General features: G+C 41.3%; 1 protein-coding gene across 1 annotated transcript in view; it reads right to left on the bottom strand.

Annotated features, from left to right (window-relative positions):
* Window positions 1-15622, bottom strand: part of ARHGAP21 (Rho GTPase activating protein 21) — a 149338-nt gene that overhangs the window by 88213 nt on the left and 45503 nt on the right. The window contains exon 3 of the mRNA XM_023511438.1: window positions 2757-2936. Coding sequence (XP_023367206.1) covers window positions 2757-2936 — 180 coding nt within the window. The remainder of the gene's footprint in view (window positions 1-2756; window positions 2937-15622) is intronic.

Here is a 15622-nt window from a genome sequence, read left to right as displayed (position 1 = left end):
CTTGAGCCCAGGAGTTGGAGGTTGCTGTGAGCTGTAATGCCACGGCACTCTACCCAGGGGGATAGCTTGAGGCTCTGTCTCAAAAAAAAAAAATAAGTAGATTGGTTCCAAATTAATACATACGCATTTGTAATGCTTGTATTCAATTTTGGATTTTTGTTATCTACTTGGTCATTGCTATCAGGTTGTCTGGTGGCCCTGCTATCCACCTCTAGCGGGAGAATAGCACCCTTAAAAAACTATCATAGGCTGGGCTCAGTGGCTCACACCTGGAATCCTTAACAAGATGCAGAAATGTGACCCAAACCCAGACTCAAATTTTGACTCCAATGACTGTGTTGTCAACAATTACATAGCAGGGGTGGCACCTGTGGCTCAGTGAGTAGGGTGCTGGCCCCATATACTGAGGGTGGCAGGTTCAAAACCAGCCCTGGCCAAATTGCAACAAAAACATAGCCAGGCATTGTGGCAGGCGCCTATAGTCCCAGCTATTCGGGAGGCTGAGGCAAGAGAATCACCTAAGCCCAGGAGTTGCAGGTTGCTGTGAGCTGTGTGATGCCATGGCACTCTACCGAGGGTGATAAAGTGAGACTCTGTCTCCACAAAAAAAAAAAACAACAACAACAAAAAACAATTACACAGCAGGTCCTCGAATAACATCATTTTAATTAAAGTCATTCCATTACAATACTGATGAGGAAAAACAATTGATTTCCAGCTGGAGCCACTGTCCAAGTGGTATCTGTACAGGTTTTCTCTGGGTACTCCACCCTCCTCCCAAATCCCAACACTGGATGTATTTCGTTTGTAGGGTCCCAGACTGCGTAAGTGTTAAGGTGTGGAGAGTGTGAGTGAGCCCTGTGAGGGAATGATGCCCTGTCCATGGCTGGGTGCTGCCTTGTACCCTGAGCTGCTGAGGTACACACCATCCAACCTAAACTCTGGACTTCCTTTTATAAATCTTTCTTAAATCTATGTACAGCTCACATTTACTAATGTTGAATACTGGAAGTACTGTGATTATCATTTAGAAGTTTGGTGATGTTACTGTGACCAGAAATAAACTATAGCCACTTAACTCTAGTTTATATCAATTAGATGATGGGAGAATTGGCTTCATTACACCTCATTTTGCTCAAAGTCACAGTTTCCAAGAATCCATCAATGACGTTACATGAGGACCTACTGGCCGGGCACTGTGGCTCTAGGTGGCTGAGGCAGCGGGATTGCTTGAGCTCAGGAGTTTGATACCAGCTTGAGCAAGGGCAAGACATCATCTCTACCAAAATTAGAAAAATTAGCAGGGCGTGGTGGCAAGTGTTTATTATCCCAACTACTCAGAAGGCTGAGACAGGAGGACTGCTTTAGCCCAGGAGCTGGAGGTCACAGGAGCTATGATGACACCACTGCACTCTACCCAGGGGACACAATGAGACTATGTCTCAAAAAAATAAGTAAAAGTGTGTGGTCTCTAGATACAAATACAAACACTACTTTTAAAAGACAATCTGTGAATCTTTGGTTCACAGATACTTAGAATTCAAAAAGATTTTCTAATCTTCTAGTTCAATTTCCTCCAATTAAAATGGACTGGAAAATCGAATGGCCTGGCTGAGGTCTCACAACTCTTCCGAATATCCTTAATTCCATTACACTGTTGTACAACAGTTAATACCAGGTGTTCACATTGGTCAAGTTCAAATGCCAGGTCTACTACTTATCCACTATATGACCCAGATCAGCCTCCTCATCTGTTACAGGGGGCGCATGATACCCCTGCTCCAGAGGACCTGCTGTGTACTATTCATGAAAAACAGTGCAGGCCACAGAGCAGGTACTCGGGGTATCACCTGCACATACACTTAATCCAAGCTGTCCCCTTCCCAGGCCAGGTCACTACCCAGTGAAGCATATTAATGTCATTCACTGTGACAAGACGTTGTGTCTTCAACTTCTGACTTGCCATTTTACATACCTGAACGTTAAGTCCTGTTATAATTCTACTGATTTTCTATAACTATCAGAAGCACTTTAATGAACTATTTCCTCAGCATATACTATCCAGAAAACTCAGCACCTCAGCTACATAGTAGAAAAAGTGGAATGAGATCTGGAATTAGAAGTCCTTAAAAAATAGATTTGGAGTTCAGAATCACTATAATCTTTCAGAGAGGACTGAAGTTTTTACTTTTCTTTTTTTTGAGATGGGGTCTCACTAGGTCGCCCTTGGTAGAAGGCCATGGTGTCACAGCTCACAGCAATCTCAGACTCTTCAGTTCAAGCAATTCTCTTGTCTCAGCCTCCCAAGTAGCTGGGACTACAGGCACCTGCCACAACACCCGGCTATTTTTAGGGACAGGGTCTTGTTCTTGCTCAGGCTGCTCTCGAACCAGTGAGCTCAGGCAATCCACCCACCTTGGCCTCCCAGAGTGCTAGGATGCCACTACGCGTGATCTTCTTTTTAATTTTTAAAAATATTTTAAATTCTTTTAAATTTTTTGTAGAGACAGGCTGGTCTCCAACTCCTCCCGCCTCCTCTTCCCAAAGCGCTGGGATTATAGGCCTTAGCTACTAGGCCTGGCCAGATTCAGGTTTTTATTCTAAAAGGTAGAAGTATACCTAAAAGAAGAAAAAGAATGTAAGATGCAAATGCAAGACAATTCTTTTAAGATAGAAAAAAGGCAGGAGGGAAGAGGAAGAAGAAGACGGGAATAGCCCTGTGTTTTTTATCAAGTTACTTTAATTATTTCTCTTACCTTATATGAAAACTGAATTGCAGACTCTGGGGGATAAACAATGAAATGCCTTAATGTAAAACCAAAGCCTTGAGATGTTCTTTTCAACATGACTGTTTTGGGACCTGGCCAAGAGAATGTTTCATCTTCGGACGGTGATATCGTTTCACTTTGTTCTTTTCCATCTTTATTTTTTGAGACCTAAAATGAAAAGATATTTAGAAGTTAGCTACAGAACACAACATACCTTCTCACATCAGGAAAAATTATGTGTGAAAACGTAATACCTGAACACAGATACGAGCCATATTCTGACACATGAATTACATACGGTCCAACAAATCAGGCAACTGTCAAAAACTAAAAATTTTTTTTTTGAAAAGGATGATGACAGTTAATCAGAAGCAAGAAAATAAAAATAAACTTGTTAAAATGAAATAAAATGCACTAGAAGGAATGAAAGATAATACCAAGGAAATTTTGTAGACCACTAAGGGTAAAGAAACTATGAAAGAAAAAACATAAAATTGTCCCTAAGAAAGAACCCCAAACTTTACCAGAGAGTCCAACAGCAAAAAACCGTATTAGAGGCTCGGTGCCTGTAGCACAGTGGTTGGTTATGGCGCCAGCCACACACACCAAGGCTGGTGGGTTTGAATCCAGCCCAGGCCAACTAAACAACAATGACAACTGCAACAAAAAACAGCCGGGCATTGTGGCAGGAGCCTATAGTCCCAGCTTCTTGGGAGGCTGAGGGAAGAGAATCACTTAAGCCAAAGAGTTTGAGGTTGCTGTGAGCTGTGACACCATGGCACTATGCCAGGGCCACAAAGTGAGACTCTGTCTCAAACAAACAAACATATTAGAAAATAACCAAAAAAGCCTTCAGGTTCTGAGCACAAGTTCCGCACACACACAGTCCCTCTAGTGCCCTGGCCTTCCACTTTTTTGACCTCCTTCTCTTCCACTCTCAGCTTCTCCTCCTGGTCGTGACTGAAATCCCTTTGCAATCCCAAATCAGAGACCTAACTTACAACCCACTCCTTATTACTTTTCTGTTCAATGCACTCCTCTGCCCTCTCTCACTTCTGTAAACTCGCCTGACAAAATGTAACCCCAGAGAAATCAATACTGCTCCCCTGGCCTGCACCTATGCAGGGGAACGTGGGTGGAGAGAAACAAGTGAGCTGTTTGCAGGGAAGTTCATGACCACTACCCTCAACAGAACCTTTAGGGCTGTCACTCGTGACAATGCATTTCTCTCTGGTCCATTCATCCTGGATGACTGGTTCACCCCTCCTCCCCCATCTTAATAGAACACAGGGTCATCTGCCACAGATGTCGGATGACCCTGTTTTCTATTATACTGAGAAAACAGATGCAATAAAATGAGACCTAAATTGCCTGCCACATTCGCCCACCCACCCACCTGCAACGTGCCTGACTTCTGCATCTTCCGTCCTGTTCTGATAACTGAACTGTCCCTTCTCCTAAGGCCCCACAGTTGGACAGCCAGGTCCACCCCTCTTGCTACTCACAGATATCATTCCAGCAATTCCCCCTCTCTATCGCATTATCCATTTTCCCTTTACTATTCCCATCTGCACACACACATTTGGAATTTCTTTATTCTTTAACAAAAAAATCCTCTCTTGATCATGTAGTTTTCCCCAGCTGCCACCTCATCTGTCTGCTTCCCAACAGGGAAAAAAACTCCTTAAAAGTTGTCTATACTTTCTCTAGTTCTCTTCTTCCCATTTTCTCTTGCATCCCCTTGAATCCCCAGGCTGCTATCTACATAACTCCCTGAAATTGCTCTCGTCAAGGTCGCCAGTGGCTTCACAGTGTTAAACTGAATGGTCAGTCCTCAATTTTCATGGTATGGGCCCCTATCTGGTACAGGGATCACTTTGTTCTTGAAGATTTTTCTCTACTTCATAGTGATTTTTTTTGGGGGGGGGGGGAACAGAGTCTCACTATGTCTCGGTAGTAGAGTGTTATGGCGTCACAGCTCACAGCAACCTCAAACACTTAGGCTTAAGCGATTCTCTTGCCTCAGCATCCTAAGTAGCTGGGACTACAGGTGCCCACCACAATGCCAGGCTATTTTTATTGTTGTAGTTGTCATTGTTGTTTGGCAGGCCTGGGCCGGGTTTGAATCCACCAGCTCTGGTGTATGTGGCTGGCACCCTAACCACTGAGCTATGGGCACTGGGACTATTTCACAGTGATTTTTCTCCCAACTCTCAGGCCATGTTTCCTCGGGCTCCTTTTCCACTTCTTCTTTTTTTTTTTCTTCTAGACAGACTCTCATTCTGTTGCCCCGGGTAGAGTACCTGGGCATCATCATAGCTCATGGCAACCTCAAACTCTTAAGGGTTAAGCCTCCTGCCTCAGCCTCCCCAATAGCTGTGATGACAGGTGACTACCACCACACCCAGCTAGTTTTTCTATTTTTAATAGAGGTCGAGTCTCACTCTTGCTCAGGCTGGTCTTGAACTCCTAGGCTCAAACAATCCACCCGCCTTGGCCTCCCTGAGTGCTAGGATTACAAACGTGAACCACCTTGCCCGACCATTTGCTAAATTTCTGAACATGGAAGTACCCAGGATTCAGTCCCTGGACTTCTCTAACTGCATTCTGTCTTTTGGTGATTTGATTGGGTCTCACACATTAAATACTATCTACTTGTAGTGTCTCCCAGATTTTTATTTATAGTCCAGACATCTCCCCAATCTGATAGGTATTTCAAAATAATACGTCTGCAGCACTAAGATTTTGTTTTAAATTACAACCCTAAGTTCAGCCCAGCATTTTTGAAATGTCACTTTTATCAAATGGCAAATACTTAAATACTCTTGATTCTATTAATATTACATCTTTCATTATCTTCCACCAGCGAGAAAGATTCCCAGCCAAACTTGGCCATATGACTAAGGTTCTAGTCAATGGAATATGGATGCAATTTTAGCAATAAGCAGTATATACAAAAATCAATAGTATTTCTGCATATAGTAATAAGCAATTAGAAATTATTAACTTTTAAAAATCACTTAAAATGACACTAAAATATGAAATATATGCAGATAAATCTGACAAAAAAAAATTGCAAGATCCACAAATTAAAACTCCTCAAGACTGTTTAGTGATATTAAGGAATATCTAAATAAATGAAGTATATACCATGTTAATCCTTAGAAGATCCAGTCTTGTTACATTGTTAACCCTTCCCAAATTGATCTATTCTCAACCTTCCTAATGCCACGGCCCTTTAATACAGTTCTTGTGCATCACGACCCACAGGTTGAGAACTGCCAACCTATAGGCTCAATATAATCCCAACCAAAATGCCAGATTTTTGTGTGGAAATGAGCATGTTGTTTCTAAAATCCACTTTAAAATGCCAAAAAAAAAAAAAAAGAGAGAGAGAGAGAGAGAGAAAGAAAGAAAGAAAATAGCCCCCAAATTGAAAAAGAACAAAGTTGATACATTTAAAAAGTTGGTCTGCAAGACTTATAAAGGTATAATAATCAATACAATTTGATGTTGGCATCAGGACAGAGAGATTCACAGAACTGAATCTAGAGACCACCTTTAAACCCATGGCCACATGACACGGCCACTCTACCCCTAGGTGGACCAAAGAGATAGGTGAGCACATGTTAATATCATCCAAATATTTGTAAACACAAATAGTTCTGGAACAACAGGCCACCCATTTGCAAGAAAAGAAAAAAAAAAAAAAAAAACGTTGATCTAGACTTCATTATCACAAACAAAAATTGCATTATCACGAACAAAAATTAACTCAAGTGATCACAGACCTGAATATAAAACCCAAAACTGTGAAACTTCTGGAAGAAAACACGGAAGAAAAATTTTATGAACTTAGGTTAGGCTAATATTTCTTAAATATGACACCAAAGAGCACAATCCATTTAAAAGAAAAAAAAGTAAATGGGACTTCAGGCAGTGCCCATAGCTCAGTAGGTAGGGCGTCCGCTGCATACACCAAGGCTGGCGGGTTCAAACCCAACCAGGGCCAGCTAAAATCAACAATGACAACTGCAACAACAACAACAACAACAAAATAATAATAATAATAGCCAGGCATTGTGGCGGATGCCTGTAGTCCCAGCTACTTGGGAGGCTGAAGCAAGAGACTCACTTAAGCCCAAGAGTTTGAGGTTGCTGTGAGCTGTGACTTCACAGCACTCTACCGAGGGCAACAAAGTCAAACTCTTGTCTCTAGGGAAAAAAAAAAAAGGACTTCATCAAAATTAAGACCCTTTGCTCTTTGAAAGACCTTTGAAAAATGAAAAGCTGAGCCACAGAATGGGAGGCTGTATTTGCAAATCACACATCTTTTTTTTTTTTTTTTGGACCGGAGCTGGGTTTGAACCTCTGGCATATGGAGCTGGCACCCTACCCTTTTGAGCCACAAGTGCTGCCCACAAATCACGTATCTTATAAAAGACTTGTATCTTTAAAAAAAAACTCTCAAAATTCAATTTTAAAAAAACTCAATGAAAAAATGAGCAGAACATTTAAACACACTCTAACAAAAAAATCTATGTAGATGGCAAAAATGCATATGAAGAGATGCTAAGTACTATTAATTTGGAAAGGCAAAGTAAAAGTAGAATGAAGTAACACTATAACTGATCAGGAGCGCTAAAATTATAAAGACTAACCACACCAACTGTTGGCCAGGACGTGAGAAAACTAGAATCCTCAGGCACTGTTAATGAAAATGTAAAATAGTACAACACTCTAGAAAGCAGTTAGTTTCTTAGAAAGTTCAACATGCACCTACCGTAGACAGAGCCATTCTACCCACGAGCAACTGAAAGCACTTGCCAGAACAAAGACTCATCCCTACATGTTTACAGCCACAAACTGGAAAACATCTCAAATATTTCAGCAACAGATGAATGGATAAATAAACTGGGAAATCCAAATGATAGAATACTACTCAGCAATAAAATGAACTATTGCAATAAGTAGCAATATGTTAATTATGCTGAGTTAAAGAATCTGAACAAATGAAAAGGAAAAAAGAAAAAGCATACACTGCCTGTATAAAGCCCTAGAAAAATTCAAAAACTAACCTATACTGACTAAAAACAGATTAGTGGTTACCTTGACTGGGCAGAGAGGGTGATATTATAAAATTGGGGAGAGTGATGGATGTGTTCATTGCCTGGATTGCTGAGCTGTTTTCATGGGTGCATACATGTGTGAAAACTTACCAAACCATACAGTTCAAATAGGCACCATTGATTATATGTCAGGCATACCTCAATAAAGACATTTAAACCAAAAAAGCAACAATCAAATGATCATCATGAAACTCAAGAAACTGGGGTCCCTGGGGAGGCAGAAGTGTGTGAATGAGAAAAGCACAGGGCTGAGACCTGGGAAAACACACAAGTTCTCTACCAGAACTAGAGATTATTTATAATTATGTTCTGTGCAGAGTTCCAAAGAGTCTGCTTTATTATACCACAAAATGTCAACCAGATATTAGATATACTCTTTTGTATGTATCAAATTTAAGCATAAAAGTAAAGTGATTTTAAATTTTAACATTATAAAAAATAACTTATTCACAGCAGCACCTGTGGCTAAAAGGGATAGGGCGCTGGCCCTATATGGCGGAGGTAGCAGGTTCAAACCCAACCCCAGCCAAAAACTGCAAAAAAATAAATAAATAACTTATTCATCATAGTTTTCTCTCTACCCTCATTGTTTAAGCATATAAGATTCCATACTGATTCTATCTCTTTTTAGATGACTCTATATTTTAATTTCCAGTTAACACTGTGGTTAAATTCATAGAATTTGATGGGCCAGGCACAGTTGCTCAAGTGTATGATCCTAGCACTTTGGGAGGCTGAGGCAGGTGGATTGCTTGAGCTCAGGAGTTCTAGACCAGCCTTAGCAAGAGTGAGACTCCATCTCTAAATAGTAGCTGGGCATTGTGGTGGGTGCATATAATCCCAGCTCCTTGGTAGGCTGAGGCAAGAGGATCACTTGGGCACAAGAGTTTGAGGTTGCCGTGAGCTGTGACACCACAGCACATTGAGGGTGACAAAGTAAGACTATGTCTCAAAAGAAAAACAGAAGATAGGATTTGCGGTTAGCTGAATCAGGCACTAAGTCTGGCTCTGCCATTTGCTAGTTGTAGAATAGTGGACAATTACATTTCCTTAAGCCTCAGTTCTCTCATCACTAAAATGAGAGTAAAATCATTTCTCTCAAAGAATTAATACATTATTATAGGGATAGGAAAAAAGAATTCATGTGTATTTAATAAGAAATACACATGAAGAACTGAGTATACAAACATTTAATAAATATTAGCTCCCTGTTCCTTCTCTCCAAGTGCCATGAGATACACATCACCTTCTCAAATCCTCTTTTCAAATCTATTTCTCCTGACAGCTCACGAAATCACACTATTTCCCAACTTTTCACATCCTTGCCTGTAAGATGGAATTAGAACAATGCATCAAAGCAAATAGCGGAGCTCTGGAAAAAACTGGGTTAGCAATGAACAGTATGAGAAGAAACAGAATCTTTGGGGAACAGCTAACCTTTTTCCTCCCGGTTAGCTCTCTGAGTAAATAGACTCTGAAGCCATCGATGGAAACTGTGTATGCAAAACTAACTGGCTGTAAATCCATTGGTGTTCATGCCCCACTTCTAGGATTTGAGGACATAACACCAAACATCAACACAGGAGATGCAAGCTGAGTCCCAAATGATTACAAAGGTGAACGAGTGATTAGGCTGAATTTGTAGGTGTTATTCTAGAGTTAATTGCCCAAATAATTTTGTGAAGCTGTTGAACAGGGACTGGATCCTCCTTCTGTGTGCCCCAAGTGACAGTTCATTTCATACATGGAGCTCATGCTGCCACTCAAGACACACTCTCTTCCTTCCTTCCTTCATTATTTATTGAGCGCCTACTATGTACTCAACAGTGCTCCACACAGAGTAGATGCAAAAGTGAATAAAATATGCACTAAACTTCTAGTTGGCTTTCTTAATGAAGCTTCTCATTTTAAGATAAGTATAGACTCACAAGCAGTTATGAGAAATAATACAGACAGTTTGTATGTAATCTTTTTTTTTCTTTTTTGGGGGGAGGGTGGGGGGACAGAGTCTCACTATGTCACCCTTGGTAGAGTGCCGTGGTGTCACAGCTCACAGAAACCTCAAACTCTTGGGCTTAAGGCTTAAGCGATTCTCTTGCCTCAGCCTCCCAAGTAGCTGGGACTACAGGTACCACCACAATGCCCGGCTATTTTTTTGTTGTAGTTGTCACTGTTTTTAGCAGTCCTGGGCCAGGTACAAACCTTCCAGCCCCAGTGCATGTGGCTTGTGCCCTAACCACTGAGCTATGGGCACCGAGCCTTTTTTTTTCTTTTTTTTTTTTTTTTTAAGACAGTCTCACTCAGTCACCTTGGGTAGTGCCGTTGCATCATAGCTCACAACAACCTCAAACTCTTGAGCTCAAGCAATCCTCTTGCCTGAGCCTCCCAAGCAGCTGGGACTATAGGTGTCCAGCTAGTTTTTACAGATGGGTCTCACTCTGGCTCAGGCTGGTCTTGAACTCCTGAGTTCAAGCAATCCACCCACCTCAGCCTCCCAGAGTGCTAGGATTACAGGGGTGAGGCACCGCACCTGGGCCTCCTATATAACTTTACACAGTTTCTCTCAGCAGTAACATCTTGGAAAACTGCAGTACAATACCACAACCTGGATATTGTCACAAAAACCATATCTTATTCAGATTTCCCCAGATTTCCTTGTACGTGCTCGTGTGTCTAAGTGTGTGTGTGTGTGTGAGAGAGAGAGAGAGAATCTATGCACACGTTTTGTTCTAAGCAGTTTTATCACATACATAGGTTTGAACTCCGCCACCAGTCAAGATAGACAACAGTTCCAGCTGGGCATGGTGGCAGCTCATGCCTGCAATCCTAGCACTTCAGGAGGCTAAGGAGGGAAGACTGCTTGAGGTCAGCAGTTTGAGACCAGCATAAGCCAGAGCAAGACCTCATATCTATAAAAAATAGAAAAATTAGCCAGGCATGGTGGTTCCTTTAGTCCAAGTTACTCCAGAGGCTAAGGAAGAAGGATTGCTTGAATCCGGAGTTTGAGGTTATAGTGAACTATGATGATGCCACTGCACTCTGGCCTGGGTAACAGAGCAAGACCATCTCCAAAAAAAAATTAAAATTAAAGAACAAAACAGTTCCATCACCCCAAGGATCTCTCCTATTGCCGTTTCCTAACTATAGCCACTCTCCCTCTGCCCTTTGAACAGGCCCCACGGCAACCACTGAGCTGCTCTATGTTCCCATCATTTTGTCATTTCAAGAATGTTTCACAAACAGAATCAGACAGTTAATAACCATTTGGGATTGGTTTTCTGCACTCAGAAGAATTCTCTAGAGATTCATTCAGTTTGATGCATGTTATTAGTAGTCCATTCCAGCTGGGCACAGTGGCTCATGCCTATCATCTTAGCACGCTGGGAGGCCAAGACAGGTAGACTGCTTGAGCTCAGGAGTTCCAAGACCAGCCTGAGCAAAGCAAGATCCTGCCTTTACTAAAAATAGACAAACTAGCCAGGCGTTGTGGTGGGCACCTGTAGTTTCAGCTACTTGAGAGACTGAAGCAAAAGGATTACTTGATCCCAGGTGTTTGAGGTTGCTGTGAGCTATGATGACACCATGGCAGTCTACCCAAGACAACAGAGTAAGACTCTGTCTCAAGGGGAAGGAAAAAAAAAAGGCCGTTCCTTTTTATTGCAAAGTAGTGTTCCATGGTATATATGGAAGTACCACAGTTTGCTTAACCATTAACCTGTTAAAGGGTATCTGAGTCGTTTCCAGCGTTTGCCTGTTATGAGCAAATGTGCCATTCTCACTCACATATAAATTTTTGTATTCAGATAGTTTCTGTTTTTCTGGAATAATAGTCCAAGAGTTGAACTGCTGGGTCATATTTGCCGTAGCACTTTCAAACTGCTGTGACAAAATACCACAGACTGGGTGGCTTAACAACTGAAATTTGTGTCTCAAAGTTCTGGGAAATCCAAGATCAAGGAACTGGCAAAATTCAGTGTTTGGTGAGGGCCCACTTCCCACACAGGCCACGGCTGTGCCATATCCTCACACTAGGGCAGCAATCTGGGGTTTCTTTTACAAAGAAGAATGAATCCCATTCAGTAGGGCTTCACCCTCATAACCTAATCAGCTCCCAAAGGCCCTATATCCTAAAACCATCACTTGGGGGTTAGGATTTCAACATATGTATTTTGGTAAGATATAAACATTTAGACCATAGCACAGAATAACTCCATGTTTAGTTTTATAAGAAGCTGCCAAACCATTTTCCAGAGTGGTGGTACGATTTTACATGCCCACCAGCAAATGTAAGTGTCCAGTTTTTCTGTGTTCTTGACAACATTTGGTACTGCCACTATTTCTTAGCCATTTTGATAGGTATGCTGTAATATCTTATTATAATCCTAATTTGTACTTCCTTATGGCTAACAGTAATGATAATATTTCATGGGCTTAGTTGCCCTCTCATTAAATAACTTTAAAGAACAAGAGAATCTTATCATTTAATCTAAATAAGTAAACCCTTTCATATTATGCAGGAGGAAAGTGAGGTCCTGATTTGCTGAAAGATTTGTCCAAGGGTGCAGAAAGCTTGTATCAGGTTAAGAATTAAAATCACGGAGTCTGGCTCAACACCCATAGCTCAGTGAGTAGGGCTTGAGCCACATACATCCAGGCTGGCAGGTTTAGGGCTGGCCCGGGCCTACAAAACAACGACAACTGCAAGCAAAAAATAGCCGGTCATTGTGGGGGATGCCTGTAGTCCCAGCTACTTAGGAGGCTGAGGCAAGAGCATCGTTCAAGCCCAAGAGTTTGAGGTTGCTGTGAGCTGTGACGCCATGGCACTCTACCGATGGTGACATAGTGGGACTCTGTCTCAAATAAATAAATAAATAAATAAATAAATAAATAATAAAACAAAATCTTGGAGTCCTAAGACTATTTTTTCTCAATGTCATATTATTTTTCATCATCTCTTCTGTAATCTGCATAGATTCTCCCTCCCAACAGTTCTTGGATCTCATTGATCATCTGTCTGGTTTCACACTTTTAAAACTATACATATATTCAATTTATTTCTAGTGGATTATTACAACCAAGTATATTTCTAGTATTCTTTTCCTTTAAATCATACGGGAACTTCGTGGGTCACAGTTTCATGATTCAAGTTTCTGAACTGAACCCGCTTTGTCTTGTTTTACTGAGCTCTTTGCACAGACAGAGAAGGTGGGATGAAGAGTAAGCCATTTCTTTTTTTCCTCGCTGAACATGAATTAAGATTTTTGAACACAACATAGCTCAGCGGTCCACCCGCCCAGAACATCACATTGAAGCCCATCTAGTTTCCCAATGGGTTACATTTTTATGGGCCTTCATAGAAAAAGAAGGTGAAAAAAGAAATACACCGAGGAGCCTTCTTCACTTCTATTTACCTGCAGGGCCTGTCACCTGCCGGATTTTATGACAAGGGCCAACAGTAGGCACACACAGAGGGACCCGGCATGCACAGATTTCTCCACTTCAGGAGACCCCTCATAGGGATCCGTCTTACCTCCCACTGTGAGCACACTTCATGTAAGAATCAACTGGAACATTAGCAGTTAAATTCCTGTGGGCTAAGAACTGTCATTTGACTCCCGCAACAAGGTCATTTGATTGAATAACTCAAGGTTGAAAGAAATCAAAATAAAGGATAAAAACTAACTCCATAAAAATTACATCGAACGACCAGACAAAGCAAACTAAAAGAGGGGTGAAAGAAAGTGTAAGGGGAAAACATCATAAAACCAGAAAGGGGATAAAAACCTCACACAAGGGAATGCAAACCGGCATTCCAAACTGGGACAATGGAAATGTCCCAAGAGACTGTGCTGCAAGTTTTACAACTTTATAAGTTTGCTACAAACCAACTGAACGTACACTTACATGGAGTAAATTTTAAAATTTGTAAATTATTTTTCAATCAAGTTTTTTTTAAATAACTTCCATAGGTTAAAAGTACAAAGTCTAAATATTCTCCAGACGTGAAAGAGATAGGGTTGTCACAAAAGTACAAGAAAATTATAAAGGAATGACTGCACAGAGGCTAAATATATATGTCCCAAGCTGTCTTCTGTGGTTATTTATAAGCTGAATGTGGTTAGCTTCCCAGTATATCCCAGGAATAACTCATAAAGAAATGTAACAAAACATTTTATAGTGTGTTTCTCTTAAAAGACAACGGACTCTTTGAAAGCATTTTGGAATATTTTTTCAATCTTATCTCCAATAATATTCGTAACACCAGTTATTTAAAGTAAGATCTGGTTCCTTATTCTAGGGCCAGACATTTTCACGATGATGCAACACTGTTGTATGTCCCTTGCTGAGAAAATACAAAACTGGATTTGATGGGTGTACCTGTGTTCTGTTTCTTCTGTTATGTAGCTGAATTGTTGGACTATTATAGAGATACGTGTCATCTGCCTTGATTTTTGTTTTTTGAGACAGAGTTTCACTATATCACCCTCAGTAGAGTGCCGTGGCATCCCAGCTCACAGCAACCTCAAACTCTTGGGTTCAAGTGATTCTCTTGCCTTAGCCTCTCCAGTAGCTGGGACTACACATGCTCACCACAACACCCGGCTATATTCAAACTCACCAACTTCAGTGTATGTGGCTGGCCCCATGACCACTGTGCTGTGAGTGCCAAGCTGCCGCCTTGATAATTTTTATAACACTGAGAAATGGCACGCCAGGGAGAACTTGGGCTCTGGAGCCTAGGTCTGTATCCTTGATAGACTAGCTATCATAGGCAGGTTCCTTAACACATCTGTGCCCCAGTCCACCATGTTTAAGAGATAGGGCCTACTTCATATCCTTGTTATGAAAGTTAAACAAGTTCAAGTTTGTAAAGTGATTGAAAGAGTTCCTTGCACATAATAAGTACTATTTAACTTTTTTTTTTTTTTTTAATCACAGGGATCACTAACACATAAAGCCTTATTGGAAATATGTACTCTGATAGCACTTTTTAGATACTTGGGAAAACAGTATATAAAAAAAAATAGTTTTGTCTGGAGCAGGGGTCCTCAAACTTTTTAAACAGGGGGCCAGTTCACTGTCCCTCAGACCGCTGGAGGGCTGGACTCCGGGGCCCCAAGATGAGTCAGCAGCTAAGCAGAACAGGCAGCCGCGGCAAAAACTCCCCGCCAGGTAAATGTCCTCAGAGGGCTGCATGTAACCCATGGGCCATAGTTTGAGGACGCCTGGTCTGTAGGGTAAGACAAAAATCTTTGTTTTTTTTAACTGTTTATGATTCATTGAGGGTAGGAAGAATCAGGTTACACTGATTGCATTTGTTAAGTAAAGTCCCTCTTATCACTGTGTCCCACCCCTAGAGGTATGCCATATACTGTGATAAAATCTTAAATGTCCACAAGAAGTTTGACCAAACTTTTGTGTACATCACGGGTCTGATCGAAAAATGGGCTGACAGTTACTAATCTATCAAAAATATATAGCTAATAAGTGACAGAGATAGCCTACTTTATTTTCACATTCCCATATTTCAAAGACAAGTTCTTAAATTCTCGATTTTAAAATTTCATGTTTGGGTTCGGCGCCTGTGGCTCAAGTGGCTAAGGCGCCAGCCACATACATCTAAGGTGGCAGGTTCGAATCCAGCCCGGACCCGCCAAACAACAATGACGGCTGCAACCAAAAAATAGCTGGGCGTTGTGGCGGGCGCCTGTGGTCCCAGCTACT

Source organism: Otolemur garnettii, unplaced genomic scaffold, assembly GCF_000181295.1.
Source record: "Otolemur garnettii isolate 467f Iridium unplaced genomic scaffold, OtoGar3 scaffold00019, whole genome shotgun sequence".
In the NCBI taxonomy this organism is placed as follows: Eukaryota; Metazoa; Chordata; class Mammalia; order Primates; family Galagidae; genus Otolemur; species Otolemur garnettii.
The sequence above is the reverse complement of the archived record's forward strand: the minus strand, read 5'-3'. Positions and strand labels throughout refer to the sequence as shown.